This window comes from Setaria viridis, chromosome 9 (assembly GCF_005286985.2).
Source record: "Setaria viridis chromosome 9, Setaria_viridis_v4.0, whole genome shotgun sequence".
Taxonomy (NCBI): domain Eukaryota; kingdom Viridiplantae; phylum Streptophyta; class Magnoliopsida; order Poales; family Poaceae; genus Setaria; species Setaria viridis.
The window spans coordinates 7,865,884-7,882,823 of record NC_048271.2 but is presented as its reverse complement, the minus strand read 5'-3'; the positions used below and the strand labels follow the sequence as shown (position 1 = coordinate 7,882,823).

Here is a 16,940-nt window from a genome sequence, read left to right as displayed (position 1 = left end):
TAAGGAATTCGTTTACGGATCCACACGTGACACGTCGCTGAGTTGTGTTGTGCCTGATCAGGGATCACCGAAAGATTCTCTTTGTGGTTCAGGCCACCTGGGCCAGCTTTCTCTCCACTGGCCCTCTCCCATCTCTTCTTTGCAGCCCATGCATACAAGCCCAGCACCTGCGCACGCTCTCGAGTCTCGAGCCGCTCGGCCGAACAAGCAGGTTCGCCCGGCGCGGCGGCGCTCCAGGTCACCGCCGTCCGCCAGTCCCCGTCAACCTCGCGCTTGCGCTCGACTTGGATGCGGGACCACGTGACGCCGCCGTTGCCAAGCCCCGCTGTCCCTCCTGCATGCCTGCCACCCAGCTCGCCTCTCGCCACGCGTCGTCGCCCCGCTGCACACGTCGCGCGGCGCGCCCGCGGACATCATGGATCGCGCGCTGTCCAGGGCAGCCACACACGGCGTCTACAAGGCTACAGGCCCCAAACCTAGCCAGAAGGCGACCTCCTCTTCTCCGACCTCGTTTGGTGGTTCCCGCGCTCATCATCGCCCGCCCGCCCGCCCGCCATCTTCGGGTCGTCGCATCACCGCGGGTAAGCAAGCCACCACCCGTTTCTCGCGCTCGGGGTCCGTCAACCAAGCCTGCGAGGCTGCGATCGCCTAGCTAATTAGGCTATTGGTTACGAAGCCTTCACCATTTGTCTATTTCCGTATAATGAAACTCCTATTATTCCCTCGCTCCTAACAGCTGTTGGCCATTTGCAGGAATGATGCACTGTTCCTTTCTGAAGCTAGTTGACCAAAGTAGTGGATTGTGATGGGTGCAGCTTAGATAAGGATAATACCGAGAGCTTTTGCTTCTTTAGAAGCGGCTTTTGTTGACCATCCTTGTTTTCTGCACAATGGATGGCGTGCGGTCTATAGACTCTCTGGCTGCGGGGAATGCTCCACATAATTCTTTCCGGACCCTTGGACCCACACTCCTGATTTCGATGGCGTATCTTGACCTCGGAAAGTGGGTGATTGCGTTGGAATCTGGGTCTCGGTTTGGGTATGATCTTGTGCTACTGATGCTGTTTTTCAATTTGTCGGCCATTCTATGTCAGTATCTCTCAAGTCGTATTGGCATGGTCACCGGGAAGAACCTTGCAGAGGTACGGTTTTTAGTCCCTTTTCTTGCTATTGCAAGTTGTAGAGCTCTCATCAGGGCCACCGCGTGGTAGTCTTACTGGTTCTTGCTAATTTTCAAGAGATTGGCAAAACTTTGAGAAATTTTTTTAGAGTTTGAGATGCAAAATTTTCTGAATATGTCCTGAGTTTTGTAGTTACAGTGACATACTTTTAATAAATAAATAAAGGAATAATGTCATAGTCTTCCAGAGATTATAACTTGTCTGTAACATTTGTACATGAACAAATAGATTTGCCACCAGGAGTACAGTCAGACGATATGTGTTGTTCTTGGGGTTCAGGCAGGACTGTCCTTGTTAACTTCCGAAGTATCCATGGTATGTCTACAAACTTCAGAAAAATCATTTATGATGCTGCTTTATCCTGGATGTTTACGTGCTCATGATATACACTTTACCAGAGCATTTAAGTAACGTTTGACATTTGTCAGATTGCAGGCACAGTAGTTGGGTTCAAACTTGTATTCGAATACGATGATCCTATCACAGTCATATGGTTTACAAGTCTTGTAGTAAATCTGCTACCATACACGCTCTCCCTTCTGGTAAATTTTTAAATCCCCAAATAACTGTATCATAGAAAGATGGCCTGCTTTAGGACTTCATGTAATTATGGTTTCTGTATTTGTGCTCATTCTAGGACAAGAGGATGGCTGGAATGTTTAATACCTACGTAGCTGGCTTTACACTTGTTTGTTTTGTGCTTGGTTTACTAGTCAGTCATCCAAAAAACCCTGTCAATATGAATGTTATGTTCCCCAAGTTGAGTGGTGAAAGTGCTTACTCACTGATGGCGCTACTTGGCACAAATATAATAGTACACAGTTTCTATACTCATTCATCAATTGTTCAGGTATGTTCCAGCATCTGTTGCCCATTCTTAGTTATAATTGCCAGATGACTTTGGTGCACTTTAAACTGATTTTTTTTTCTTTGATTCATTCGCTGCTTACTTTTATCTGCTTAGGCTTCGTATGTGTTAATTGAGATGTCCTACGCACAGGTTCAGAGAAGATTTCCGGTTCTTGCCCTTGGCTCCCTATTTCGTGACCACCTTTTTTCTATAGTTTTCTCCTTTTCTGGGATTTTTCTTGTGAACTATGTTCTGCTGAGCTCAGCGGCAGATGAATCAAAAAATGCAATGGCCATTCACTTTCAAGAGGCAATACAGTTAATGAATCAGGTTCACATCTCCAGTTTCTTTCTTATTCGTCGAGTCATTTGTTCACTTGCATTTTTAGTGTAGAGCAGCAATCAAATTCTCAAAATTACGAGGAATAACAATGAGTTTGTTATTGTGGTATGTCTACTATACCTTGCATGTTTGAATTTGCAGTTATCTTGAGTAGCTGCTAGTATGATTACATTACCTACCTTTGTGCGGCAACTTGTGCTTTTGTGTGGATTGATAGTGCATGGAATTTCAGTATGTTATTGTTCGAGTCGAGATAATTGTTCAAGTAGCACAATTTTTAGAAAAAGATAATTCTATACATTTTGGCTGAAGTCATAGGCCTCATGGATCCTCTAGTAGACATGTGGTAGTGTTGAGTGAGCTTATTGCTCACCTGAAGCTTAAGCTTCTACATGAACTGGTTGGTGCAATTTTTTAAGGAATGGTTGGTGCATATTCAATAAAACTGTTATCCCTTTTGACCTTGGAGTTTGCATTGAAGCTCCTTTCTGAATTTTATTTGGCTTCTTTTATTCTGCAGATATTTACAAATCCTGTGGCACCAATTGTGTTATTAGTGATCCTTGTCTTTTCTGGCCACCTCATCTCAATGACCTGTATTATTGGAAGTGACATAATTTCAGAGAATCTCTTTGGTGTTAAATTGCCTCTGTTTGCACATCATATCCTACCCAAGGTTTTTGCCATGATTACTACTATCTACCATGCGAAGGTTGCAGGTTCCGAGGGGTTATATCAGTTGCTCATCATCTGCCCAGTTATCCAGGCTATGTTTCTTCCTTCATCTGTTATCCCTGTTTTCCGTGTTTCGTCATCAAGATTATTGATGGGAAGATACAAAATATCGCTATATGTTCAAATATTGGCCTTGCTTGCATTTCTTCTTACACTGTTTACAAATATCATTTTCGCGGCGGAAATTCTTTTTGGTGATAGCACTTGGACAAATGACCTGAAAGGAAATACTGGGAGCCCTATTGTACTTCCTTATGCTGCTGTAGCCCTGATCTCTTGCGCATCGATTACCTTTGCACTGATCCTTGCTGTTAATCCACTAAAATCAGCATGTACTGAAGCTGAGGAACTGTTGTCATCTGTGCGCTCACAGAGAGAAAAATTGGACAAAGCTCGTCAGAGCGAAGCTGCTTCTCTGAAGCATTCCAAATCAGCTTTTGAGCATACCAGTCATTCCAAATCAGCTCTTGAGCATGATGGCAATTCTGGTACTTCTATACAATCAACTGCTCATATTATTAATCCTGAAGCTCAACCCTCACCGTCTATAAACTGTGAGGAGACAAAGTCAGCTGTGGTTGACTGGACACAGCCAATGTCTAAAGTTTGTACTGCCACCATCGTAGAGCTTAGTACGCCGGAGAACTTAATTGTTAACAGCTTGAGTAAAAAGGATGCTTAGGTAAGTGCAAATGCTTGGAGGAACAATGACTCTGTTGTGGCACATAATCTGGAATTTGACTTCTAATGGGTCGCCATCTTTTACTTTGGGTAGGGAAGAAGATGGTGATGCTGGCTGGTAATGTCAGTGGTAGCCTGTCAACAATGTTTGGGCGTGTGCTGCAAGAAGGCAGTCAGGCACAGCGACTTCCTAGATCTTCTGCATATTCCTAAGTATACTGACTTGGTCATGCATGTTCGTAACCAGATGTGCTTTGAGCTGCATTTGAAGAATCACAATGCGTGGACTCCACAACCAGGCTCTAGTCTCAAACTTGCAGATAAGTGGGGCTCTTGCAGCATAAGCTTCAGAGAGAAGTCCTCTCTGTGCAGTTGGAGTATGAACAGCAACATTAAAAAATCCCTTCAGGCCTATCAATCATTCAGTGTAGAAAGCGATTAAGTAAATGAGAGTGAGGTGATCATTGGAAAGGGATCAATTAGCGCAGCCAAGGATAATTCTCTTAAACGGAACTTCTAAGAAAGTATGCTTGCATTCTTAACTTGAGGTGATCTTTCTGTCTTCTTGCTTTCTCAGCAGGCTAATTAAGAATCTTTCTGTCTTCTTGCATTCTTAACTGTAATCTTTGCACTGAAAAGATGTGCACCCTGAGAAATAAATCCAACCAATGCACCATCCACGCTGGAAACTTTGTTCTAATTAAGAATCTTGGTTTACGTTTCTGCAACAACTACGTTTCACATTGCAGTTAAAAAAAATATGCCTGATAATTAGAACTACTGAAGGTTTGAGCATACATCAACTGACAGTGCGATTTGGAACTTTATTACATCATGAAGCGGATGCATATGCCTTCAAATAAAATTGGATTTAGTCTGTTTTGATTCAAAAGAACTTATGTGCAGTTTAGTTTTTCTTTAGTGAACATGCAGCTGCCCAAACTTCTATTCCAACTGAGCTCATTTTCGCTTCCAGTTTGCTGATCATTGGTTTTCTACTTTTCCTGATGTAGGGGACCCTTGGACCAGTATTTCTTCAGGCCCCAAGAAATGTGCTTTTCCTGAGAGAGCAGCTGCAGCCTGGTTGCAAATGCAAAGGTCATCCCTGGCACGTTCACCGCAGTAGCTGTGATCTAGTAGTCGATCAGTGATGTGGAGGAGGCGACGTGCAACATCCGGCGCATGAGATGTGTGCGGGGGTGTAAATTTCACCGCAACCTGCGCACTTCGGAGTTTGGACGGGCACATCACAGAGTTCAGCCCGGGATTCCTTTGAAGACCATGTAGCTCAGGTTAAGGAAACATGCATGAGTTGAGCTCAGATCAGATGCAATCTGCCGTCATTTGGATTTGATGGTTCTGCGCGTACGACTTGTGCTGGTGTGCAGCGCGCCAATGCCAGGCCTTTTTTTTCTTTTTGATACTGGTGCTTGTGCAATGCCAGGCTTGGAAAGAGATTTCCATGAGAACATCCGAGTCTGCACGACGTGTGCCCATCCGCTAGTTGGTTGGATCGTCGGGTTGTTCGTACCCGGTTCGACCGTTTTGCTGCTTGGTTGGAGTTGCTGACGTGTACCAGGCGTGAAATTTCATTCTCAGTCATCTCTCTGAGCTTGGAGCATCTATTACATCTCCAGGTCGTCCTAGTTCCTACCACCTGCGTACTGATTTGGCAAAGAAAAAAAAAGAAGGTGCCTACCACCACGTTGTGCTTTTTGCCTGTTGGATGAACGAGCAGCACAGATCTTGGGAAGCACAGGTGGCGTGCGAAAATTGGAGCGAAGCAAGGGCAAGGACACCGTGCGCGCTGCACGGCTGCTTCGATTACAGGCCGTCCCAGGGCCCAGTTGTGTGGGTGCGCCGCCCTTCGCCCGTGCGTGCCCTCGCAGCAGAAATCCGCGGGATCTGGCGCCGCTGCGCTGTCGCATCTGCTGCAACTGCAGCCCTGCGCCGTGTGGGCACTGTGCACGTCCAGATCGATCGCCCCCAACCCCAAGTTGGAAACTGGCGCGGGTGACAGCCGGGGTCCGGGGACCGCCGCTTCCTGCGATCCGGCGGGCCGGCGCGCGATCGTTGTCGCGGCCGCTGCATATACGATGATGCCACCGAGACGTGCCCCTGAGCCGCGCTGCCGTCCCACCCCGTACGAGGAGGCACTGCTGCGACGCCTGGGTGGCGCGGCCTGCGGGAAGGGACGGGGGACCTCTTGCTTCCTCCTGTCCAGCTATGCACAGAGCACGGCCAACTTGGCAGCTGCACGATCCATGACGTTACCTGTTTGTTAGAATGACACAGCGCTGGTAGTCTGATACCGTGTGGCCAATGGTTAGACGCTCCCAAGGCGTCACAGAAAGAGCTGTACCTGCCAGCGCTAGGAGGCGATGAAGCTCACGGTTTGCTTTGCCTTCGGCGCTCGCTGTAACGTCGGGTGTTCCTGTGCACGTCCCGGACTCCCGCGCCGATCAAACTCCACCCCGTGCACTGTGCTCCAAGCTGGAAGAAACTGACGCAGGTGATCGATCTGGACGCTGGACGCGTCCATCTTCACGGGCACTCCCGGCGTCCCGCCGTCCTGCGGCGCGCGCGTTCGCAGCCGGGCGGAGCCGATGGGATCCTGCGCGCCGCGCCATCGTTTTCGCGATGCCGATCCCGGTGCCCGTGCCATCGGTGTTGGGACTCGCGAGTCCCCTCCCGCCGCCGAACGGCCCCCGAGCAGAAACGGCTGCGGCGTCACGGTGTCATGGGGTACGCCGTACGCGGCACGTTGCATTGCGCGGTGCGGATACGTACTCAGGCCGCCGCTTTTCATCAAGACATCAAAGCAGCTGGAACGCGTGCAGGCACGAGTAAATGAAGCGCGAGGACCGGGCCGACCAGATGTCGTGCCCGCTGCACGGCCGCTTCCATCCCGTGCAGCTCCGGGGTGCGCGGCGGCGCCTACTTCATGCCTCCATCCATCATGCGCACCCCCCCCCCCCCCCCCCCCCCCCCCCCCCCCCCCCCCCCGCGCTACAGCTGCTTTTGGCTTGCCTTTTCCGCGCGCCCTCGCAGCAGAAACTCTTGCGATGTCGCCTCTGCGATCTTCATGCCTATACGGACGTGCGCCTTTGCAGCCAGACGATGACCCGGGATGGGATCGAGCGCGCGATCGTTGTTGGGAGCGGCGGCGAGCCAGGCGCCAGCCGGGCCGGCAGTTGTCTCGACCCGATGAGTGACGGCTGGCTTGATGGTTTCTGATGCGCCATCAAATCTGCGGGTTCCGCATCAAAAGATTACTAAGATCGCTGCCAGATTTTTTAAGAGGTTGTTGGATTAGGCTATTGGATTTGCTTACATGATGCTTCAGACTTCTTGTTGGATTAGGTTTCCAAGCGGCCAAGCCTGTTGCGCGTTTTTCACAAATATTAAGTGATTCATACGTTCTAAAGTCCTGCAACACAAATTATAACGAATCTACAGATCCCCTGCCTTCACTTTAGATTTTTTTTAATCAAACGGAGCCTTATTTTTTGTTAAATCTGAAATCCTTGAGCTTATTGTGGACAATTCAGGAGTATTCATAAAAGAACAGTTCCGTACAGATTTTTTTAAGCCAGGTAGCCAACCGCCCAACCTTTCGAAGGTAACCAGAAAAGAGAAGCCACTAAATCAGAATATGATTGACCTTAAAAAAAAATCAGAATAGCGCTTTAGCAGAGTGAGCTGTGGCCTGCCCTGCTCTGATTTTGAGGATCAACCGGGGCCCACTTCTCATGGACCAGCTCAAACTCCTCCCCCACCCCCCCCCCCCCCCCCCCCCCCCCCCCCCCCCCCCCCCCCCCCCCGCCAAGCCTCTGGCCCCTGGGCCCCGTTTTCCAGCACGGCACCACCCTCCAGTGTCCGCGGCCCGGCCGTCTCGACTCTCGACTCCATCGCCCCACCCCTCGCTCTTCCGCCCGCGCCTCCCTCCCCTCGCCTCACCGCGGCGCTAACTTCCGCCCGCCCTCCTAAAATTCCCCCGCCTCCCCTCGCAAAACCATCCTCCAAACCAAAAAAATCCCGCGCGGCCGCCCGAATCCCCCCCTGTCCGCTCCACTCGCGCCTCCCCCGCGCCGCCCCGTGGCCATGGATCCGCAGGCGGACGCGGCAGCGGTGCTGGGCGCCGACCCGGCGGCGCTGACGGCGCTGCTGGCGGACCTGACCTCCCCGGCCAACGAGGCGCGGTCGCGGGCGGAGCAGCAGTTCCACGCGCTGCGCGGGTCCCACCCGGACGCGCTGGCGCTGAGCCTCGCGCACCTGCTGCTCTCCCCGGCGCACCCCTCCGCGCCCATGGCCGCCGTGCTGCTGCGCCGCCTCATCGCCCCGTCGTCCCAGGCCTTCGTCTACCCCGCGCTCGCGCCCGCCACGCAGTCCTCGCTCCGCGCGCTGCTCCTCTCCGCCGCCTCCGCGCCCGCGCTCCCCAGGTCCGTCTCCAGGAAGCTCTCCGACGCCGTCGCCGAGCTCGCCTCCTTCCTCCTGCCGTCCAACGCGTGGCCCGACCTGCTCAGCTTCCTGTACAAGTCCATCGACTCCCAGTCCTCGCCTCCTGGGCTGCAGGAGTCAGCGCTCAACATTCTGGCCCGCCTGGCCTCTCACCTCGCCGCCGTCTTCCCCAACCTCCACGGGCTCCTCCTCGCCGCGCTGTCCCATCCCTCCTCCGCCGACGTCCGCGTCGCAGGGCTCAATGCGGCCATCAGCCTCATCCAGTCCCTTCCCTCCGCCGGGGCCCGCGACCAATTCCAGGACCTCCTCCCGGCCATGATGCGCGCTCTCGCCGAGTCGCTCAACTGCGGGAACGAGGGCTCCGCGCAGGAGGCTCTGGAGATGATGATTGAGCTCGCTGGCGCGGAGCCGCGGTTCCTGCGCCGCCAGCTTCCGGACGTGGTCGCCTCCATGCTGCAGATTGCCGAGGCCCCAGGACTCGAGGATGGCACCCGCCACCTTGCCGTCGAGTTTGTTGTGACCCTCGCTGAGGCAAGGGAGCGTGCTCCCGGGATGATGCGGAAGCTGCCGCGGTATGTTGGGCGGCTCTTTGCAGTGATTATGACTATGCTGCTCGATGTCCAGGATGAACCGGCGTGGCATGCCGCTGTGTCAGAGGAAGAAGATGCTGGAGAGACCGGAAGCTATGTCTTCGCACAGGAGTGTCTGGACCGGCTGGCAATTGCTGTTGGTGGTAATACGATTCTGCCCGTTGCAGCTGAGTTGCTTCCATCATTTTTCTCCTCTGAGGATTGGAAGAGGCGGCATGCAGCACTGGTGACAATAGCGCAGATTGCAGAGGGTTCTGCTAAGGTGATGATTAAGAATCTGGAGCAGTTGGTTGGGATGGTGCTGAATTCATTCCAGGATCCTCATCCTCGGGTGAGGTGGGCAGCGATTAATGCAGTAGGGCAGCTTTCAACGGATCTGGGACCTGAGTTACAAAATCAGTTGCACCATGTTGTACTACCTGCACTGGCTTCAGCAATGGATGATGTCCAGAACCCACGCGTACAGGCAAGTGAATTGCTGTATCTTTTTTTATTTCACTTGCTTCATGCAATTGTTCCTTTTACTACCCTTTTTTCTGTGTTGGTTTCTGAAAGCAGTAATGATCCTGTACTCCACGGGCTTAATGCCTATGGCTAATTACTTGGTTTTAGTTTATAAACACTGCTGCCTTAGTGTGTGATGTAGTATCCACAGAAGTGTAGTTAACCAAGTTAATTTTGAGTGCAGTGGGTAAGGGATAGCTAATGACTGTTTTTGGATATGGTAATGCACTAATGCACATTAGATGATTAGAGAGTGGTTAGGGTTTCATTGTTGTATTTAGTGTATTAGCTGCATCATAGTATCCTTTTACTAGTTTGTGTGTGCTATGTAGAAGCCTTGAGGTTGGCCATACTTTGGCCTTTTCTTTGAGTCTATTCAATATTGATAAGACATAACATAATGTTTTAGGTCTGAAACATATAAACAGGATTCACCATTCTTAATTTGTTTTTGGAGCCAGCATCACAACAGTTGTTACATTTTGGCCATTTTGTTCTTCAATTAATTTTCTATACCTTCAGCGTTGCACTTTGTTGCTAAGATGTTTATGCATAGTGCTTGCTGAATGTTTTGTGTCACGCATGACATGTGTAATTTACTCAAGTTTGGAGATGTTTTCATGATTACGTCTACCAGATTGATTGTGAGGCTAGGAGAAAGACCTGCTTCAGGTGCCTCTTTGATTTTCTAAAGAACTCATGCCTTAGATATATCCGGTTAAAAAACTAGAAAAATATTATAAATGGATCATCAGAAGGTGTGCTCAGTACTCTGAGCAGTTATAATTGCAACTAATCCATAATACAATCAAACTAGTGATTGCATATGAACCACGAAAAACATGTGCCTTGTGTATTTTAGAACTGAGCTCTGTGCATGCTTGCCACTTTGGTGCCATAACTTGAGATGCTTGAGGTGCAAATTTGTCTATGCATGCACATATTGTCTATGTTCAAAGCATTGACTTCTATTGTTGCTGCTGCTACTTTGGATAATCATGTATGAGGTGCAAATTAAGATGCATAAAAGGTTCAACTCTTCAGAACTGATGATTGCACTGGAACACCTGTTGTAACACTATAGTTATAGTTACTACGTTTTGTTGTCAAATTGAATCAATTTCCAGCAGTTTTAGTACCATTTTAGTTCAGTTTTGCTGGTTTTCTGGCTTTATGTTTGTAGTTCAACTATTCTTGCAAGTTATTCAAGTTAGTAATCTCTGATGAATGTAGTGGTATAGTTGACTGCATTGGTTTATAGTAGAGTTGAGGGCTTGAGGTTGAGGCTGGTGGACATATGTGTATCAGACACGCAAAGCCCTGCATGCATCTGATTCTCCTGCCACATGCTTTTGTTTGTTATTTGACTTGCCATATCTGCTCCTCATCAAGCACATCAGCTGACCAACAAGGCATGCTCAAATAATTATTTTGTTTTCCTATGAGTTCAGGCACATGCTGCATCAGCTATCCTAAACTTCAGTGAAAACTGTAGACCGGATATTTTGACACCATACCTGGATGGAATAGTTGGGAAACTTCTATTGTTGCTTCAGGTGGATCTCACAGCTAGTCTTTCACCTTAGCTGTACATACTATAGACATCAGATATGAATATAATGTCTATTCAATTATTGTAAAAACTTCTATATATATATGTTTTTTTTATGTAGACTGGAAACCAAATGGTGCAAGAGGCTGCTCTAACTGCTTTAGCATCAGCAGCAGATTCTTCTCAGGTATATCTGAATTACTGTTCAAGGCTTCAAGCCCTCTGGTCAGCATTCTTTCTAACAAATTTTTTTATTTCATCAATTCAGGAACACTTCCAAAAATATTATGATGCAGTAATGCCATACCTCAAGGCTATTCTTATGAATGCAACTGATAAATCCAACAGAATGTTGCGTGCCAAATCTATGGAATGCATCAGTTTAGTTGGTATGGCAGTTGGGAAACAGAAGTTTAAGGACGATGCTAAACAGGTAGGGGTTCGCTCGTTGTCCTTCTGGAAAGGCATTTCAAACATTATTATTCTTTGGCCTTTGTTTTGAATAAAATAAATAAATTAGATTGTAGGAATGTTATGACTCATGTTGTTAATTCATTTATTTTTGTGTTAGGTGATGGAAGTTCTCATGACTCTGCAAGGATCTCAGATGGAGGCTGATGACCCTATAACAAGTTACATGCTGCAAGTATGTTAGAGCTTGAAACCTTATTCTCAATCTTTGCCAATTCAAATCTGTTTCACATTGATTTTTCTAATCGCCTCTGTAGGCATGGGCAAGACTGTGTAAATGCCTTGGTCAGGATTTCTTACCATACATGAGTGTTGTTATGCCGCCTCTGCTCCAGTCTGCTCAGCTCAAACCAGATGTGAGTGTCACCTCTGCTGGACCAGAAGATGGTGAATCTGATGATGAGGGGTACGTTTAGTTTTTTCTTTCTTATTTTTGATACCGTGGGATTTTTGTTATGTTTTGTTATCCTGGATAAATTTCATATGTCGGTCAGATCCATATGATGAAAATGGTGATTCTGATGTGCGTGATTATTGGCATATCTTAAGAATTTTGGCCATGTCATCAATGCTTGTTTGTTATCCTGTATTGAATTCGAATTTTTCGGTCATCACATCCATCTAACCAGCAAGCTAATAAAAAACTATTTATATTAATGGTTTGGTATAGAAGGTTTTCTAGGTCTTATGCTTTTATCTATCTGATTGTGCTGGAATGTGAACTTACTTACAACCTGCCCTAGTGCAGTGTTGAGACTATTACACTGGGTGATAAGAGAATTGGCATCCGGACTAGTCTACTGGAGGAGAAAGCTACAGCATGTAATATGCTGTGCTGCTACGCTGATGAGCTCAAGGAAGGTTTTTTCCCATGGATTGATCAGGTCATATTACTATTTCAACCCCTTCCCCTTTCTCTTTGGGTTCTATTTTCTTGAAAGAGGCGCTACAACTATATCTGGATTTGTACAGGTTACAACTACACTTGTACCTCTCCTCAAGTTCTATTTCCATGAAGAAGTTAGGAAGGCAGCTGTTTCAGGTATGTGATGAGCACTTTTAATGTATTTGCGTTTTTCGCATGCTATTTAATAGTATACATTATATGATCTTTGCAGCAATGCCAGAGCTTTTACGTTCAGCAAAATTGGCTATAGAAAAAGGTCAAGCTCAAGGTCGTGATAAATCTTATCTTAAGCAACTATCTGATTACATAGTTCCAGCCCTTGTAGAGGTCATGCACAAAGTAAGGGCAGCATGCTTAAAAGTCATTACTTCTTCTTGATCTTTGTTATGTTGCTTTAACATTATTTGATTTAAGCATGTGATTGGAATTCTACACAGGAACCTGAGCCACAAATTTGTGCAAGCATACTGGAATCATTGAATGAGTCCATACAGGTTTGTAATACGTATTATAGTTTATTTGATATTTGCCCTGAAAAAATGACCATATTTCTTGAGAAATTAGAAGCGAAATCCGTACCTCAAGCACAGCTAGCTCTTTCTTGTTTTCACATTCTTTTGTTAACATGGCTGTTCATCTGACATGGTTTTATTATGCACTAGTCTCATCCACCTTACCAGACTACAATTGTGTACACTTGTTTGAATACATACATGCCACCATGCAAACCTAGATACACAGGCATGGTTCAAACAGTGCAATAATAAGATTGTTCAAGCTGACTTGTTTGAATTATTGCTGGTTTTCAGCATTTTTATTTTGAGTGAGTTCAGTCCTGAGTTTGCTTGGTTTGAGATGAAGCTCATATTTGACATGGTCCTACTACCATGCTAATCGGCTCTTCTGACACTTACCCACTACCCAGTTAGGCAGTTACCCTTCAGTGCAACTGCCTACTTTACCTTTTTTACAGATAAAGTCTCAATAGTTTTTTTATGTCTATACCAGAAAACATATTTATTAATTCTTGTAATCAACTAACCCCTTTTAGCTTTGTATTATATTTTTTCTTGTGCGCTGGTGACTCCAATAATCTGTTATCCATTTTACTTGATCAGATATCTGGGACACTTCTTGAGGAAAATCAAGTAAGATCTGTAGTGGAGGGAGTAAAAGAAGTTATAGTTGCAAGCGCTAATAGGAGGATAGAACGAACAGAGAGAGCAAAGGCTGAAGACTTTGATTCTGAAGAAGAGGAACTACTCAGAGAAGAAAATGAACAGGAGGATGAGATTTTTGACCAAGTAAGCTACTGAAATACTCAAAAGTTTCTAAGAGTCGTGCTCAAAAGTATATCAGATCCACTCATGTTTCTGATGATACAAAAATGTGTGTGCACTAAAACTGAGATATATACATAGACGCTAATTAGAAATGTACATGAAAGGTGGATGCATTATTGTATTGTACTTGGAACCTATTTATTGTGTGGGGACTAGTGCTTATTGCTGAACTTTATTGGAAATACCTTGAAAAACTTTACCTTTGTTACTGCAGGTTGGTGATTGTCTAGGCACTCTTGCCAAAACATTCAAGACATATTTTCTTCCATTCTTTGATGAACTCTCCATGTATTTAACACCTATGTTGGTAAGTGAAAAGTTGAACTATTAGATTTGGAGTCTGTGTTTTACTGGTGTTAGGGTAGTACCAGCACCGAGCACTACATCACAAGTTGGTTTAACTCTAATCTTACCCTGGAGCTCATATTCACAGGAACTGAAACTGTGTGTTAAATGATAGGTAAACCTAAACATTCTATGTACATTCTTAACTTTTCATTAATTTAGGGAAAGGATAAAACATCAGAAGAAAGAAGGATTGCCATATGCATTTTTGATGATGTCGCTGAACACTGTCGTGAAGCAGCAGTTAGGTAAAGGTTTTATGATCCCATGCAGAGCATTTGATGACAGAGAAAGATCATTTGTGGGTTGTGATAATTTTACATGTTTATGTGATATCTGATTCTCAGGTATTATGATGCATATCTCCCTTCTCTATTAGAAGCCTGCACAAGTGAAAATCCAGATGTTAGGCAGGTTTGTATTTCTTATTTGATGTACATCCCAGTTCAGCTAAATTTCTTAACAGCAGCCCTTCATTTCTTAAGAGTGTGTTTCCATTTTCAACTTTCTGTTTCCAGGCTGCAGTTTATGGAATTGGCATCTGTGCTGAATTTGGTGGTTCTGCATTTAGGCCTCACACTGGGGGTATGTGTTGAATTTGTCATGAATTAGATTTGTCTATAGTTGCATTTGTCTTCTGATGTTAATGAGCTTGTTTATTTCTACAGAGGCCCTATCCAGATTATACAATGTAATCAAACATCCTAATGCGCTGGATTTGGATAATGCGATGGCATATGACAATGCTGTATCTGCTCTTGGAAAGATATGTCAATTCCATCGTGATAGCATCGATGCATCTCAGGTATCTTATGCTTTCATGTGTCATATGTTTTTATTTAAGATACTCACCTGAACCCAGCAATCCTTTAGAGTTCCTTATTTTCATCTTTCTGAAGAGAGGCATATGGTTTGCCCAGCATTGTCATGGCATCTACATCTAGCCCGCTCCATTTGAGTCTTATTGTCTTATAGCATATTATTTTGTTTCTTGGTGCAAAAGTTAAAGTAATGACATATTCATATAACTGTTGATAGTTTGTTGCTGCATCATTAATTTCTGAACCATATAAAATTTCGTGATCATGCATAACTTGGTTCACTGAACAGGTCATTCCTGCTTGGTTAAGTTGCCTGCCGATAAAAAATGATTTAATTGAGGCCAAGCTTGTCCATGAACAGCTGTGTGCAATGCTTGAGAAGTAAGTGATCACCACAATTTATTTCTGCAGAGTTAATGTACTATGGTCTAAATTTCTATTCTATGCTATGTTTTTTAACAGCTATTACTTTTGTGTAATCAACAGGTCTGAGAGGGAGCTTTTGGGTCATAATAATCAGTACCTTGCAAAGATTGTGTCTGTTTTCGCAGAGGTACCTTTTGCTGTTTCTTAGTTTCTTGATTTTTTAGTTTTCTTTGTAATATCCTCATTTTGCATTCAAAAGTCTATACTAGAAAAACTGCAACTCATGCACTGTTGCAGAGGCACCATAGAGGATTGGTACATACTCCCTCCATATTTGATATGACATTTAGGACAAACTGATCAGTTACATTATAAAAGCATACAATCTGACCTTTCTTAGTGTGCTTGATAATCAATAATTGTATACAGGGTGGTCCAGAACTACTGATGGATTATGGTGCAAGCATGTGACTCTTGGAACTAGATGTTAAAATTGCATGTTTACTTGCCTATTGGAAATTTTACAAACATTAAATCACCTCTTAAAGCATCTGTTTACTGACTTTCATGGGTCAATTTGACTCCATTGCCAACTAATGAATATCTAGTTAAACCACTCAACTTCTGGGTGAAAACCTGAACGCGTAGGTGCTTTCGTGTTTACGCTATGTTGTATTTTATTTGAATTTTGCTACCTTCCACTTTACACCAAAGCATTATCTCATTCCATTCCAGAACAAAGTTTTGTGTTGGCCATCTATGAATGAGGTCCAAATTTTTTCAAAATTCAAATTAGGGTAACTATGAATGTATACAATGTGACTTGACCATGGAATGGAATATTATCTGCTTTTACATCATGATGCGAACATCTTAAAGGAACTCTGGAATTAAAAAAAAGGATTTTCAAGTCTTATTTAGTTTCAGCTGATGCTGCCATTCTAATGTGCTAATACCACACCCTAACACCCCAGTTCAAATGGCTGTAGCTTCTCAGGCTCTGTGGAGATGCTAAGGCCATTATATGCCAAGCAAGATCTCAATGGCTTTAGAACACTAGTTATTTAATCTGGTCTCTTGTATATAAAATGCAGATATTATGTGCTGGGAAAGATCTAGCAACAGAACAGACCGCCAGCAGGATGATTAATCTATTAAGGCAGCTTCAGACAACGTTGCCTCCTTCAGTATTAGCGTCGACATGGTCTTCTTTGCAACCACAACAGCAGCTTGCTCTACAATCTGTGCTGTCGTCATAGCAGACCAGAATAACCTCAATGGTGTAAAGCATATGGTCTTCACAGTTACCTTTTTGTGTTCTATTTATGTATGTTTGGAGCCAGGGTAGGGTTCCTGGGGTTTGCTTAGCATACATGGGCCCTTAGGTTTTGTATGAAGGGCAAAGCTTGCATCAGGTGTGTATATTGGTTGCAGAACTGCACGTGGATGTGTGGCTGGGCTATCTCCACATCACCGATGAAGTTGTAAAGCAATATATCTCGTTCATTTAGTAATTTTAGGTGGATTGAAAGAATTGTAAATTAAAAACAATTTTGATAGTTGATTTTGATGCCATATTTCTTAAGCCATCAGCTTGGTGCACCTTGTAGTGTAGCAAGCCTTTTCTTGATATCCTTCTGTGTGTGTGTGTGTGGGGGGGGGGGGGGGGGGGGGGGGGGGGGGGGGGATGGACGTCACATTTGTCAGTGCTTTCAGTTTGGTAGACTTACTTTTATCAGGGCAAAGCCTTTGAAGAGCAGTTACAGTGATGGAGCGCAACCCATCACCTGA

At 45.5% G+C, this 16,940-nt stretch overlaps 2 protein-coding genes across 2 annotated transcripts; both read left to right on the top strand.

The window, feature by feature from the left end:
• Positions 1 to 516: 516 nt before the first annotated feature.
• On the top strand, positions 517 to 5,340 carry LOC117838365 (protein ETHYLENE-INSENSITIVE 2). Its single transcript, XM_034718370.2, has 9 exons — positions 517 to 581; positions 754 to 1,142; positions 1,410 to 1,496; positions 1,610 to 1,723; positions 1,819 to 2,031; positions 2,146 to 2,361; positions 2,894 to 3,790; positions 3,884 to 4,337; positions 4,803 to 5,340. The coding sequence occupies exons 2-7, from the start codon at positions 891 to 893 to the stop codon at positions 3,788 to 3,790; spliced, it is 1,779 nt and encodes a 592-aa protein (XP_034574261.1). The 5' UTR covers positions 517 to 581; positions 754 to 890; the 3' UTR covers positions 3,884 to 4,337; positions 4,803 to 5,340.
• Positions 5,341 to 7,745: 2,405 nt separating this feature from the next.
• LOC117838399 (uncharacterized) lies at positions 7,746 to 16,779 on the top strand. Its single transcript, XM_034718413.2, has 19 exons — positions 7,746 to 9,306; positions 10,796 to 10,900; positions 11,018 to 11,083; positions 11,165 to 11,329; positions 11,468 to 11,542; positions 11,625 to 11,773; positions 12,116 to 12,251; positions 12,340 to 12,409; positions 12,486 to 12,613; positions 12,712 to 12,768; positions 13,393 to 13,578; positions 13,832 to 13,924; positions 14,125 to 14,210; positions 14,310 to 14,376; positions 14,481 to 14,547; positions 14,631 to 14,767; positions 15,073 to 15,164; positions 15,270 to 15,336; positions 16,244 to 16,779. The coding sequence occupies exons 1-19, from the start codon at positions 7,894 to 7,896 to the stop codon at positions 16,406 to 16,408; spliced, it is 3,324 nt and encodes a 1,107-aa protein (XP_034574304.1). The 5' UTR covers positions 7,746 to 7,893; the 3' UTR covers positions 16,409 to 16,779.
• The last annotated feature ends 161 nt before the right edge of the window (positions 16,780 to 16,940 follow it).